Source organism: Narcine bancroftii, chromosome 1 (assembly GCF_036971445.1).
Source record: "Narcine bancroftii isolate sNarBan1 chromosome 1, sNarBan1.hap1, whole genome shotgun sequence".
NCBI lineage: Eukaryota > Metazoa > Chordata > Chondrichthyes > Torpediniformes > Narcinidae > Narcine > Narcine bancroftii.
In genome coordinates, this window is record NC_091469.1 from 37021183 (window position 1) to 37035032 (window position 13850).

The 13850-nt window shown below is 40.3% G+C and overlaps 1 protein-coding gene across 1 annotated transcript in view; it reads left to right on the forward strand.

Moving 5' to 3' along the window:
* chrna8 (cholinergic receptor, nicotinic, alpha 8) overlaps positions 1–13850 on the forward strand; it is a 131285-nt gene that overhangs the window by 60727 nt on the left and 56708 nt on the right. Inside the window, exons 4-5 of the mRNA XM_069884150.1 lie at positions 612–806; positions 9914–10000. Of these exons, the coding sequence (XP_069740251.1) occupies positions 612–806; positions 9914–10000 (282 nt within the window). The remainder of the gene's footprint in view (positions 1–611; positions 807–9913; positions 10001–13850) is intronic.

Genomic DNA, 13850 nt, shown 5'->3' on the forward strand with positions numbered 1-13850 from the left:
TGCAATACATTTTCTTGCTACTGCTAATGTTAATTTAACATTGATCATCCTTTCAACAAAATTTTCTGACTCATCTTCCATTTTCGGGAGTTCCAAAAGGTTTAATTGTATGGAGAGCATTCAGAGATTGTAAATGGCACTATAGAAATGCAAAACTTTCGTTGGCGGTATGATGGTTCTAATCAGTATGGGCAACAAATGTGGAACAGTGAGGTTCCTTTCTTGCCAAGCTTGAGCTGACTAGCTCCCAAGAAATCTATGCAAAAATAATATACAAAATATAAAGATAGATTTTGGGCCTGATATAATCAATGAATTTGATAAAATTTGATAAAATGAGCAGATAATTTCTTTTCAGAAGATGCATTTAATGTGACTGATAATGTAAGCCTGGCATCAGAAAATCCAGACCATCATACATCTCACCAGTGTTTTATTGTTTTGAAATAATGGGCATTTTAAAGACAAGTTGATGCCATCCCATGAATAAAATTATGCATCACAGTTCAATATTGAAATTTTCTCTGCCTTCTCCTGTGGGACTGTGATCTATATAAAGAGATAAATTGCGCTTTAACTAGAACAAAACGCCTGTGATTATTGTGTTGCAGGGGTACCTGGAAGAAGGAATGAGCTCCGTTATGAGTGCTGCGATGAACCCTATCCAGACGTGACCTACACAGTGATGATGCGCAGGCGCACTCTCTATTATGGACTAAACCTACTGATTCCATGTGTCCTAATATCTGGACTGGCACTTCTAGTGTTCTTATTGCCGGCAGATTCAGGAGAGAAAATTTCACTAGGTAGAGTCTGAATAAATATTTATTCTTTTGTTGTTATTTTGAGACAATTGTTTGAAATGTATAAATTGTACTGCAAGAGAAAGACTTAACAGAAACTCTTATAAATCACAGTAGATATTCTATTGTAAAATAAATTACATTCTTTTTTTTATTTTCTTTTGAATTTTGGCACTTCATGAAGCAATTGTAATCGGTGCTGGAATATCAATATTTTCCATTTCTAATACAAGAATCAAGTGAAACCATATAAGATCAATCATAATGCAGGACAATGCAAAAAGGGGATGTTACAGGCCCAGAGAACCCCAAAACCCAGCAGCAATAGAAATTCACCAAGACAAATGGTTACTTAAACAAAAGTTACTTTTAATTATCTTTAAACATAAAAACAGGATCAAATTTTAACTTATTACTACTAACTTAACCCCCTTTTAATTCTAAGCGTACATGTATATAATGTGTATAAGTTCAGGAAAATTCTTTGATTCACAGTCCAATCTCACTTCTCATTCCTCAAGTTCACCTGTATCAGGCAACTCTTATGCTGTGCACAGAATTTAATATTTATGAATTTTCACCAAGCTCTGGTACTTAAATGGCTACCACTCAGAAACGTTCTTGTCAGTTTTAGAGAGAGATTTGTTGCTTGTTGGACACACACACACACACACACACACACACACACACACACACACACACACACACACACACACACACACACACACACACACACACACACACACACACACACACACATAAAGCCTGTTTGGACTCCTTTCTCTCTCTGCTTGCAAAACCACACATCCTTCCTAGAACAGCAAACTGCAGCCAGACAGTTTGCGGCACTGGATCCAATCTTTTGAGCCCATTAATCTGTTGCTTTCAAAACAATCACCCATTTACACCTGTTTTTGAAATTCTTTAGCAAAGCAATCTCCTTGTTTTATTGTCCTTGCGAAGGCTCTCAGTGCATGCATGACTCACTTTCAGCGAAGCACTTGCATTTTAAATGAGATCTGTTTTGTGAAGTGTTGTGTTTGTTTGTGACCTACACACTAAACCCCCATAATCTATCTCCTTCAAAAACATATCTATATACAATATAAAATATGATGCAATCTGTCACAGGGCTAGCTATATTACAACCAACAAATCTACTGTGAACCCATCTTTTGAAACTTTCACAATCTCCCCTGATCCACCTCATCTATACCTCTTGCCCCTCACCACATTTTACAGAATGAAGTAAGCAGTCATGAAGCCATGAAGTAAAAGTCTAACTATTTGCTATCTAACTTTGGAATTCTCAGTAATTCGACATCTGGCTCACCAAGTGATGCTTGCTACACTCCCTTCTGACTCATTGAGACCTCATTTCTATGCACTCCCTCCTGATTCACTGGAGCCCTGCCTCCTGTGTTACTTTCCAATATACCAGGGCCTCAGTTCCCATTCACCAGGGCCCCAGTTCCTGTGCATTCTTCTCATTCACATGGGCTCTAGTTCTCTTTAAATTCACATCATTCAGCTTCATATGCTCCTTTTAAACCTACTGGATTCACTGGGATATATATCATTCCACCATTTAACATGTAAAAGAAAGTACATTCAAGTATTCATTGAAGAGCTCCTTCTACTACTGAGATTCTGCTAATCCAGCACTAAATGTGTTGGATTAATGAAGTTTTATTGCAATAAAGTACAAAGCCTTAAATTAGGAAACTGAAATAATCCAGACTGTACAAACACTCTTGAAACCAACGCTCAACAAAACTTATGATCTGATTGATCCCAAGAACAAAACAATAATGTAATTTCAGTAATTTATTGATTATTTTAATTATTTAATCATATCTAGTTCACATTAAATGGCACTGCATATAACCGTCATTGAGTTGTATTTGTACAATCAGATTATAAATAACTTGAACTTGAAGTATGTACATATGCACTGAATTTCTTGCTTGCTGTAACTGAATAGGTACATTTGTAAAAATAATAACTACACTAGGATTTATTAAATAGCTGCAGTATGGAACAAGATAAATAATATAAAAGGTAGATAGATTGTAAGCATTCACAGTTACAGTTGCAAGAAAAAAAGTTCAGTAAATAAAAAAAGTGCAGTTGTGTAACAGGTCTGTTGCAGACCCAGAGTAGCTTATCATTAGGGTAGTTAAAGAGCCTGATAGCTGACAGGGGGGGGAATGAAACTAAAAAAAAGTCAAGATTCATTTTTTTGTCATGTAATAGTACAGAACGTGTAAAATTAAACATAATTCTGTTCTCCCTGCCATCAGGCAGACAAAAAATTGCCATTCGTGTCACCTTGGAGTAAGATAAAAAGAGAAGCAAAAGAGACTTCCTTCAGAGTAACTGAGTGTCCATGGGTTCGCCTCTAGCACTCTCACAGCCTCTACAGCCACACAGATTCCTGTTATATCCATCGGCAACCCGAGCAACAGATCGAAACCTCCAACATGATCAGGAAGCCTTCAGCACCCGAAGCTCTTCAGGAACCTTTCTTGCCCTCAGTACCCGCTTGGATCCCAGTTCCGATACCTTGTTCCCATGAGCCACTCTCCTGCACCCCATGTGGGTTCCCTGACTTCATTGATCGCAGCCTGTGTGGGTCCCTCAACTGCTGAGCCTGGTCTGATGCCATGGTTATCTTCCTGATAGTGTTGCCTCCTCTGCTTTTCCTTCTTTATGAGGGTATTCTTCCCATTCTGGTGCTCTGCACCAGTCCACTACTCCCCAGAGTCTACAACCCCTTGTGGCCGCCACCAAATACAAGCACTGCAATCTTGGGCACAGACTCAGCAGTAGCAGGACTTTAAAATAAAACACCATCAGCTCTTTTTATACGGTACCATAGGCATTAGGTCCAGGTGGTTGAATTCTTCAGAGCAGCACTGTGTCTCCACTCTTCACCCTCCTGCCCCAGAGGCAGTGCTGCCATTATTTTTAATGAAGTGCTCTAGTCTTCAGGCCTCATCTGTTCACCATAACCTGTCTATTTCCACTCCTCACTATTGGTTATCTGCCTTTTTTGAGCACTTCTAATTTTATTCACCCCATCATTGACATCATATAAGTCAGTCATATTCACTGCTGAACCTACACACAAGGAATGGTTTCACATGCATGAGATGCTACTAGTGAAGGAGAGAAGAATGAGGAGCTCATGTTGGCTGCTTTGGTTTCATTGCACCAGATCACTGCATAGCTGCAGATCCAGAATAGTAGCTTCAACCCAACCAAGCACAGAATGCACCTGACCCAGTGCTGGCACAATGCATACGTTGAACAGGAGATTATCTCTTTCTTTCTCTCATTCATTCCATCCCTTCCTTCCTCTCCTTATCTCTCCTCTTTTTCAGTTTCTTCATTCCACCCTGTTCAACCCTGTCTCTCCCTCTCTTGTCATCCTTCCCTTCTCCCCTCCCCCTTTCTGAATCTGCCCTCCACCTCTTTTCACCCAATTTTCTTCTTCCATTTCTCTCCCACATCCTTTCTCTTTTCTCCTTAGCCTTCATCCAACGGTCAACTTCCTCTCTTGCCATTTTATCTTTCCTTTCTTCTTCTACTTAACAGATCTTGTGGTAGTCAGGCAAAGTTGAGGGAGAGCAACGTTAATCTGCCAACTTCAGTGCCCTCCAGGCTGGGAATTGACAAGTTATTGCTAAAGCTTTGAATATGAAAAGTCACCATGCAGAATCCTAAAGAATTTCAATATTGATTTTCTTCCAGCCACGTTTCATTTGATGCTAATATTTCAAAGCCGGTTTGATTGTAGTAAAAAGTGCAGATTAGATGTTAGTCGGTTGAGAAAGCATCAAGGCCTGTCACATCAATTGAAGAAAGAGATTTTTGAAGATTCAGTACCCAGCCAAGACATAAATCTGAAGATCTACTAGGCACCAATAATCCCTCCGTTCCTATATTCCTCTGAGATCTGGACTATTTACTTACAGCTGACATTTCTAAGCACTGGAAAGATACCATCAACATCACATCCCCAAAATCTTCCAGATTCAGCAGAAAGATAAATTGGGCAGCATGGTTGTTGTAGCGGTTAGCGTAGTGCCATTAAAGCACCAGCGATTGGGATTGGGATTCGAATACAATTCTGACTGTAAGGAGTTTGTATGTTCTCTCCAAGTCAGTGTGGATTTTCCCTGGGGGCTCGGTTTCCTCCCACCATTCAAAAAAATCCGGAGGTATAGGATGATTGGGCGTAATTGGCTGGCACGGGCTCGTGGGCCAAAATGGCCTATTACCGCTGTATGCCTAAATTTAAATTAATCAACATCAATGTCGTTTCCCAGGCTAACATGATGTTCTATTACACTCAGTTGATTTTCAAGCTTAGCAAGGCTCTCTAATTATACCTCTCAAACTCACAACCTCCAACATCTAAACAGGACACGGAAACAGGTATATGAGAACACTAGTATCTGCAGGCTCTCCTCCAAGCCACCAACCATCCTGACTTGGAAATTTATCACTGATCCTTCCTCATTACTTGGACTAAATCCTTCCCAAATTTTTGCAGGGTGGAAGTGCCTTCACCAGCAGGAATGCAATGGTTCATGAGGGAACTTACCAAGGGAAGCTAGGGGTAGGTAATAAATACAACTTTACAGCAATCCCCATATCCCATGAATGAAAATATAACATAAGAAACAGAAGCAGAAATAGACATTCAGCCCTTATACCTGCTCTACCTTTCAGTAATGTCCCCAAGCTCAACTCAACCTTAAAGTTCAGTAGCACAGAAATAGGCCCTTTGGCCCAACTTGTCCATGTTGCTTTCTTGTCTTTTTCCTTGACATCCTCTGACAATGTGTCATAATGATGACTGTAATACAAAGCCCACCCTTTAGCGACCCTTACCTAAAATATTTGCATGTGACTCTCGAACCATTACAACCAGTTCTGACTTCTAATCACCCTTAAAAATGATTCACCAAGCTACATATTTAAAGGGAAATTCAGAATAAGCAATAAATTCTGGGAATGCCAGCAATTTCCTTGTTGAAGATCTGTTAAATAAAACAGGTCTTCCCTATGCTGTGTGTGTACCTTATCATACAGATTTCAGATTTATTGCCAGAGTACATGCATGACATCACATACCACCTTGAGATACTTTTTTTTCCTGTGGGCATGGCAGAATTACCACTAATTGGTAGTGCAAAAAAAAATTGCTTTGGACAAATATTCCTACAGCATTGCTATCTTTAGACAGTTGTGCTGTCCTGAGTCAGCAACTCATAAATACAACTTTTAATGGGGTTATGAAGTGCTACCACATACTAGAGGATGATCATAAATATCCCAAAGCATAAAATGCATCAAACTTTGATCAACAGAATTTAAGTTCACTCCCAAAATCTTACTGGAAGTAATCTGAAATAAAGTCCAATTGAATGAGTTTAATTTTCCATTTAATACAATATTAATTCATTTAATGTGGCAAGTGTATGAAAAATAATTGCCAAATTCAGAAAGATTTTGAACAGGGATGCTTAGGGTAACATAACCTTTGAGTCAAGCAAATCAATCCCAATGTTCTGGAGATTCAGATCCTGAAATGGGTCTTTTACTACAATGACCTTGCTCATCAATTTGCATATTATTATTGATTGGCATCATTAGTACTCAATTTCTTTTGAGCAAGATTTCTCTTTTTTGAAGAAATCATGTACTCCCTGACTTGTGACCTATGCAACTTACGTTCATCTACACATACGACTGATTTTTTTAAAAAATTGCACGTTTTATGTGGTATTTGACAAACTATAACAGAGATACAGGGCATGTAAGATCCAAAATGTGTGTATTTATCTTGTCAGTCAGCATCCCAGGGTCCATAGGCTAGGCGCGCCCATCTTGATTCCTGTGCACATACGCGAATCTTCGGTTGGCGCTTGCATGGAGGGTTCACATACTGGAGTTCGGTTGACACATGTGCGAGAGTTAAGGGCACCAATTCGATATCATAAGGGAATTCCAATATGTAAACCCACCGTGCATGCGCACAGGAATCAAGATGGTCTTGCCCAGCCTATGGACCCCAGGACACCGACTAACAAAGTAAGTACGCACATTTCAGCTCTTGCATGCCCTGTATCCCTGTTATAGTTTGTCAAGTACAACATTTGATTAAAAAGTTTGCTTTAAGACTTTGCACAGGCAAAATTCCAACTTGTGTCCATTTCGAGATACGATTGATCCTTCGGTCCCAAATATGGTCATAAGATGGGGAGTACTTGTACATTAAAAAAACAGAGAATATCATTCAATGGATGAGTTTAGACAAATTCCTCATCCATAATTATACTGTTATTTTCTGCTATAGTATCAGTATATTCTTTCTGCCAGATGTATGTTTGTTAGTCTCTCAATTATTTATGAACAAGAACTGTTGATATGTCCTCACTCTCTTATATGCTCAACAGTGCAGTCTCACAAGAGCAATTGTTTAAATGGGCAAAATACACATGTCAAAAGCATATTGGTTCAAGAAAAGCTAATTTTTCAATAAAATAGATCTCATCTTTTTTTATTTTTGAAAGGCAAAAGGTTCGCCTTTACTTTTCTGAAATATTAAAAATTTTAAAAATAAATTGCAGCAGGCCTTCAAGAGTAATGCTTCATAGGTTCAGGCAACAGACTCCAGACGAGGTTTTAATGAGCACAGTTTCTCCAGGGGCATTCACTCATTGCAAATATTTCATTTTAAAATCACCTTATGCTTTGTGTTTTCAATAATTATTGCCCTGTCTCCAGTGTTAAAATCAAAAGAACACCATTTTCTAGGAGTACATATTTCTTATGGTTTATTTTTCCTACCTTTTAGCCTGCAGAGATTGGATTGAATCTATGGAATTTTGGAGGATAAAAATCTGTGCACCTTTTATATCTATGGCCAACTCTTTCAAAATCCAGGGATGTAGATCAGCAGGTCCAAGTGATTTCTTTATTCATCTAACTACATTATTGGTTAACTTCTAACTATTATCCAAGCAAAAACAGATCAAGAATAAGGGTGTCATTTGTCTTTTTGGATGGAGGGAGACTGAGAGCAGAGGAGTGAAGGAAGAACAGTGTTGCTCTTCATCATTGTACAATCCCTTCTGCAAATATTAAACTTGTAGCGTAAAAAGGAACAAACCACGTCCATTATCCTGACATGGATTCCACTATTTCCAGATTCAAATCAGAAGAGTAATATTTAGTTTTTTCTAACTCTCATTTGGAAAGTACAGCTCAATGCACAAATTTATGGTAACTGTTTTGTGTGCTTCCTGCCATTCCTACCCATTGCACTTTGTTAATGTAGCAGAGTAGACTTTGATGTTCACTGTTGAAGTACATCAGTGGCCTACGTGAGTTACTACAAGGAACTTCACAGTGCTGTACAACAAGAGATAGTGAGTAGAAAAAGGTCAAGTGGGATGAAATTATGGGTGCAATAAACAGTGAAGAATCATTTCCAGCATCAGAGGTAATTAATTTGAAATATTTCCTGAAACAAACAGATAGGAAATAATAATTATACAACAACATTTTATCTGGATTGCACCATTTGAATGTTTAGTAAAGTAGATTCATACTACATTTCAATAGGCAGCAGGAACACCACCTGTGAGTTGTATTGGAATTGAGCAGAACTGCTTGCATTGCTAACAATAGCCACATCCCAAAAACAGGTAAATATTTGAAAGAAAGAAAATTGCAGGAATATGGTGAAATATTAGGGATGTGGAAATCCTCTTTTCAAGAGCCATCATGGTATTGATGGACTAAACAACTTTCTTCTTTCATCCCTGGCTCTACATGGTCTAATAAACTAGATTATTTAAAGATAAAAGAATCTTGGGTGGACTTTTTCGAATAAGATTATAACTTTACAGGTGTGCTTGGCTCCTCTTTCTGCTTGATCCCGGGCTCCTTTTTCCACAGTCCAAAATACTGCCTGCTTGGTCTGAAATATATTGAATAATTCCACAGTCTTGTGAAGTAGAGAATTATAAAGATTCACAAGACCCCGAGAGAAGAAAATTCTCATCTCTGTCTGAAATGAGTAATCCCTTATCCTGAAACTACAGCCCCAGATTCTCGATTCCCCTCAAGGGAGATAAAAGCACATCTTCTGAGCATCCTATCCAATTAAACATTCAGTATCTTATGTTTCAGTACAATCATGTTTCATTTTTCTAAACTCCCATAAGTGTAATAGTACAGAATCTATCACCAATGTATAAATGTACAGATGGTAGTGTAGGATGACTGTGATTGGCTGAGAGCATAGCCACACCTACTGGCAGGTCTTAAGGGTTGCTTCTAGCCAGACCAGGTCATTCTGGACTGGTCAACCTACATTTGATATGCTCCAGTCTTCTAGTTAATAAAAGCCTTGGTTTCAACAAGCCTTTGATTCTTTCGACGTGCTCTAGAATAAGTAAAAGTCTAATTGGCACGACCCATCCTTGATGGACTAGCTGGAAAATGGGTGGTGTGTAAGGTGGAAAACTCACCCAATCTTGACCATTTCCCATCAAGAGGCTTAAAATGAAAATTCTTCACAAAGCATTACATGAACCGAGCCTCAAACAGCTCTCCACTTGTACATTTATTCCTAGGTTCTCCATGTTGGCATTTGATCTGGAATTGACATAGTGCAAGGAATTAAACCGAACGTATCAAGAATCAAATACAGTTCCAGGATAGGACTGATCAGCTCACACATGAGCACTGAGACTGAATGTGGGTAGAGAGACAAAAAGTGTTTTTTATCATTAGGTGGAGATTTGGACTATCTTGGTTTATACAGCACAGAAATAAGCTCATCAGCTCAATTTGTTCCCTGGAGAAGTCCAACATCAGCCCAGAAGCACCATTAAAAAAACAGTAACCTAGAAGTAATGATGGCCCATGCTCTGAAAAATCCAGTTTCCATAGGCACAAAAGGAGCACCATGGTCGATTATTTTCTTGGTTGTTTTTTTTTAAGCAAATGCAATTAATGTTCAGTATCAGACTACACCGTTTTAATTCCAATCCCTCAACTACTCCCTTTCCTTATATCTTTTGCAGGGATCACTGTGCTGTTGTCTCTTACTGTCTTTATGCTATTAGTGGCTGAAATAATGCCAGCCACATCTGACTCAGTCCCATTGATTGGTAAGTGTGACTTTTCCTCTATCCTATGGAGTTTGTGCATTTGATTGAATAAACTGCACAAGTAACTGTGAATTTGTCTTGATGAAGGGCTCAAGTCAGAAATGTTGATTATGTATCTTTATCTTTGCTATATAAAATACACTGACTTGCTCAGTTTCTCCAGCATTGTGTTTGTATTTCAACCACGGTGTCTGCAGACTTTCATGTTTTACTTGTATCTTTCACTACTCTGATTTCATTTCCTTTGTTGTCCAATATACTATATCTATTCCAGTGAATATGCTGCAATACTTCAAAAATCAAACTATTGATGCATCAAGAATAGATATCAAACTTCAGGCACTAAGCTATTGATGGAAGGAAAGAAGAGTTTGTTGGCATCAATTTTTTTAATTATGTTGGAAACACTCACGGCATATATGAAAAGAGAAATAGAATGAACAGTTCAGTTGAAGATCATTCATCAGACCTGAAATGAGGAAATAAGTTAATTTTAAGTTACACAGAGGGCAGGGAAGGGATGGATGGGACAGCGAGAATATCTCTGCTATGGTGAGACCAGCAGTGCCGTGGTAATATGTTTTGGATAAAGTTATCTGGTTGATAGGTTAAGGAAAGAGGTTGAAGAAAGCAAGCATAACAAAGGTATATGTAAACACTGCAAATGCCCAGCAGTTTACAAAATGTTACTGGAGAGAGAAAAACAGCCAATAATATGGATGGAACTAGCCAGTTTTGATATAAACAGAGAAAATGAGTTGTTGAACGTAACAATGAGTCCATAAAACTATAGAGAGAACATCAACAAGAAGAACACACAAGAAAATAGGAGTAGATGCAGACTGCCTCTGTTCAATGCTGCACTGTACTGCACTGAGCTGGCCTCAGCTCATTGTCTATTCCAGTTTTCGATAGCCCTCAACTAAGGAACAGAGTCTGCGAAATGCAGTACTCTATAAAATTTCAGCCAGGCTAACAATATATGATGAGATAATAAGGCTTGCAGCAATGGTGGGTATTGCTAGGACATTGGGTGTAACAATCTATTCCATCTCTACATCCACCAGAGAAGACAGATGGCATGAAAAGGATGGATGCTATCCAAACAATAATCCGTCCATGAGCAAATAGTTGCTCTGGTATTGCACAAAATTGTTAGCCCAGATTGTTGGCTCAAGTTTCTAACGAGATTTAAACCCACAACTCAGAAAGGCTATTGGTAAAACCTGAATCAGTTGCCACTGTGATTTACAGGAAGATTTATAAATCAATAAAATTACATGAAAGACCCAGTGTTAAAATGTAACAACTGTTTGAAATATGTATCATTATTTCAAAACTAGGCATGCAGATTGTAGCATGAATAAAATCTGTCATAACTGGAGGGAGAATAAATGCTTTTATTAGCTTATAACTAAGGGTAGGGTCTCACAGTGGTCTTCAGAAGAGTTCTGAGTTTTGGCGGTAAACCAGAGTTATGAGTGAGCAGATGGGAATGGAGCCAGGAGGTGGGGCCAGCCATCAGTACAACACACTACCAGTGAATCCCAGTTCACTGCATTTGCCCCTAGAATTTAGGGTCTGTGAATGAAGACAGAGAACATGGGTTCAGAAACAAGAGGTAAAAAAATATACTGTTATTTACAAATGTAAGTGGTCTGGGGGTCTGGATATCCTGGTGGACTGCCTTTGCACCAGAATTGCCTTCGACTCCTTGGGTCTCCTGGTCCCCTTGTGAGGGAGGAGAGGCGGGCTGGATCTACTGCTCAACAATGGAGAGGGGTGCACTTTCCTCCTGCACCAGATACCCCGAGGCCCTGACTGGTGGTGGCAAAAATGAACTCCATGGCTTGCAGGGCACCTGAGGCAAAGAACCTTCAGTTCTGGTAGGTGCCAAGCCCATGACAGAGACGGTGTCGTCCCTGCCATCCAGGTACTCTACATAGGCGTACGTGGGATTTGCGTGAAGCTGTTTCACCCTTTTCACCAGGGAGTCAGTCTTGTTTCTCCTCACGTGCTTCCTGAGAAGGGCTGGACCAGGAGTGGTGAGCCAGACTGGGAGCGTAGTTCCTGATGCCGACCTTCTTTCAAAAGTGAATAGGAGCTCGTGAAGAGTAGCATTGGTCGTGATAGATAGTAGTGACAAGATAGAGTGGAGCGCCATGGGGGAGGATATCCTCCCAGTGTCAGTCTGCAAGGCATTTTGACTTCAGGGCCAGCTTGACAGCCTTCAAGACCGTGGAATTCTCCTTTTCAACCTGCCCATTCCCCCAGAGGTTGTAGCTTGTCCCCCAGTAGTCCTGCTGGACATGATTCCCCTCAAAAGCAGCTACTGACGTAGCTCGTCACTCATAAGTTATGAGCCCTGGTCACCATAAATTTAGCTGGGATACCAGAACAGAGTAAAAATGGAGTCTAGAGCCTTCATAGCTGATGAGGTGGACATGTCTGGGCATAGAATGGTGAACAGGAAGCGGGAGTTCTCGTTAATGACAGAGAGGAAGAATGTGTCCCCATTCGTGGAGGGGAGAGGTCTCTTAAAATTGATGCTGAGCCATTCGAAGGGCCTGAATGTCTTGATCAGGTGCGCCTTTGAGGGGTGGTAGGTGTAGCTTGTACTTCGTGCAGACCTAGCAAGACCAGTTCATTTCCCTGATCTATTCCATGGAGTAGGGCAGATTATGCACCTTGACAAAATAAGCCATGCGGGTGACCCCTGGATGGCAGAGCTCATTATGCAGAGACCACAGTTGGCTGGTGTGTGCAAAGACACAGCTTCCTCTGGATAAGGCATCTGGAGGGTCATTAAGGGCTCCTGACCGATAGGCAATATCATAATTGTAGGTGGAGAGCTCGATCCTCCACCTAGCAATCTTGTCGTTCTTGATTTTTTCCCCTCTTGACATTATTGAACATGAATGCAACCAAGCACTGGTAGTGAGGAGAGTAAATCTTCTACCAGCCAGGTAGTGTTACCAGTGCCTATGGCTTCTACAAGGGCTTGAGTCTCCTTTTTTATAGAGGGGTTCTGGAGTTCATGACCTTGTAATGTCCAAGAATAAAATGCAACCGGCCTGCCCACCTGGTTGAGGGTAACGGGCAGGGCTACATCCGAAGCATCGCTTTGCATTTGGAAAGGTACATCCTCATCCACTGCGTTCATAGTGGCTTTCGCAATGTGGTCCAGAGGTAGTTAAAATCCGTTTAGGCTTCAGCCAAGAGGGGGGACATTAGTGCCTTTTAATTGAGGGAGGGCAAACCTTTTCAGCGTATTGAGGGATCCACTGGGCGTAATATGAGAAAAACCGCAGGCATCTCCTCAAAGCCTTTGTGTTCTTGGGTATGGGGAGCTCTAACAGGGGGTGTAGCCTATCGGGATTGGGGCCAATTATGCCATTCTCCACCATGTAGCCAAGAATTGCCAAATGTTTAGATCTGAACATGCACTTATCAGAGTTATAAGTGAGGTTCAGGACATTCTCCACGTGGAGAAAACTCTGGAGGTTGGCGTCATGGTCTTCCGAGGTGTGGACACAGATGATGGCATCATTGAGGTAGGGGAAGGTAGCCTTCAACCCGTACTTGTCCACCATTCTGTGAATCTGCCTCTGGAAGATAGAAACCCTGTTAGTAATACTGAAAGAAACCCTCCAGAATTGATAGAAATGAGAGTTAGCCTCAAATGCTGTATAAGGATAGTGCTTGAAATGGATTGGCAACTAGTGATAGGCAACTTTTAGGTCAATAGTCAAATAGACCCGATACTGTGCGATATCATTCACCATGTCTGAAATATGAGGGAGGGGGTATGCATCCAGGAGTGTGTACCAATTAAGAGTTTGGCTATAGT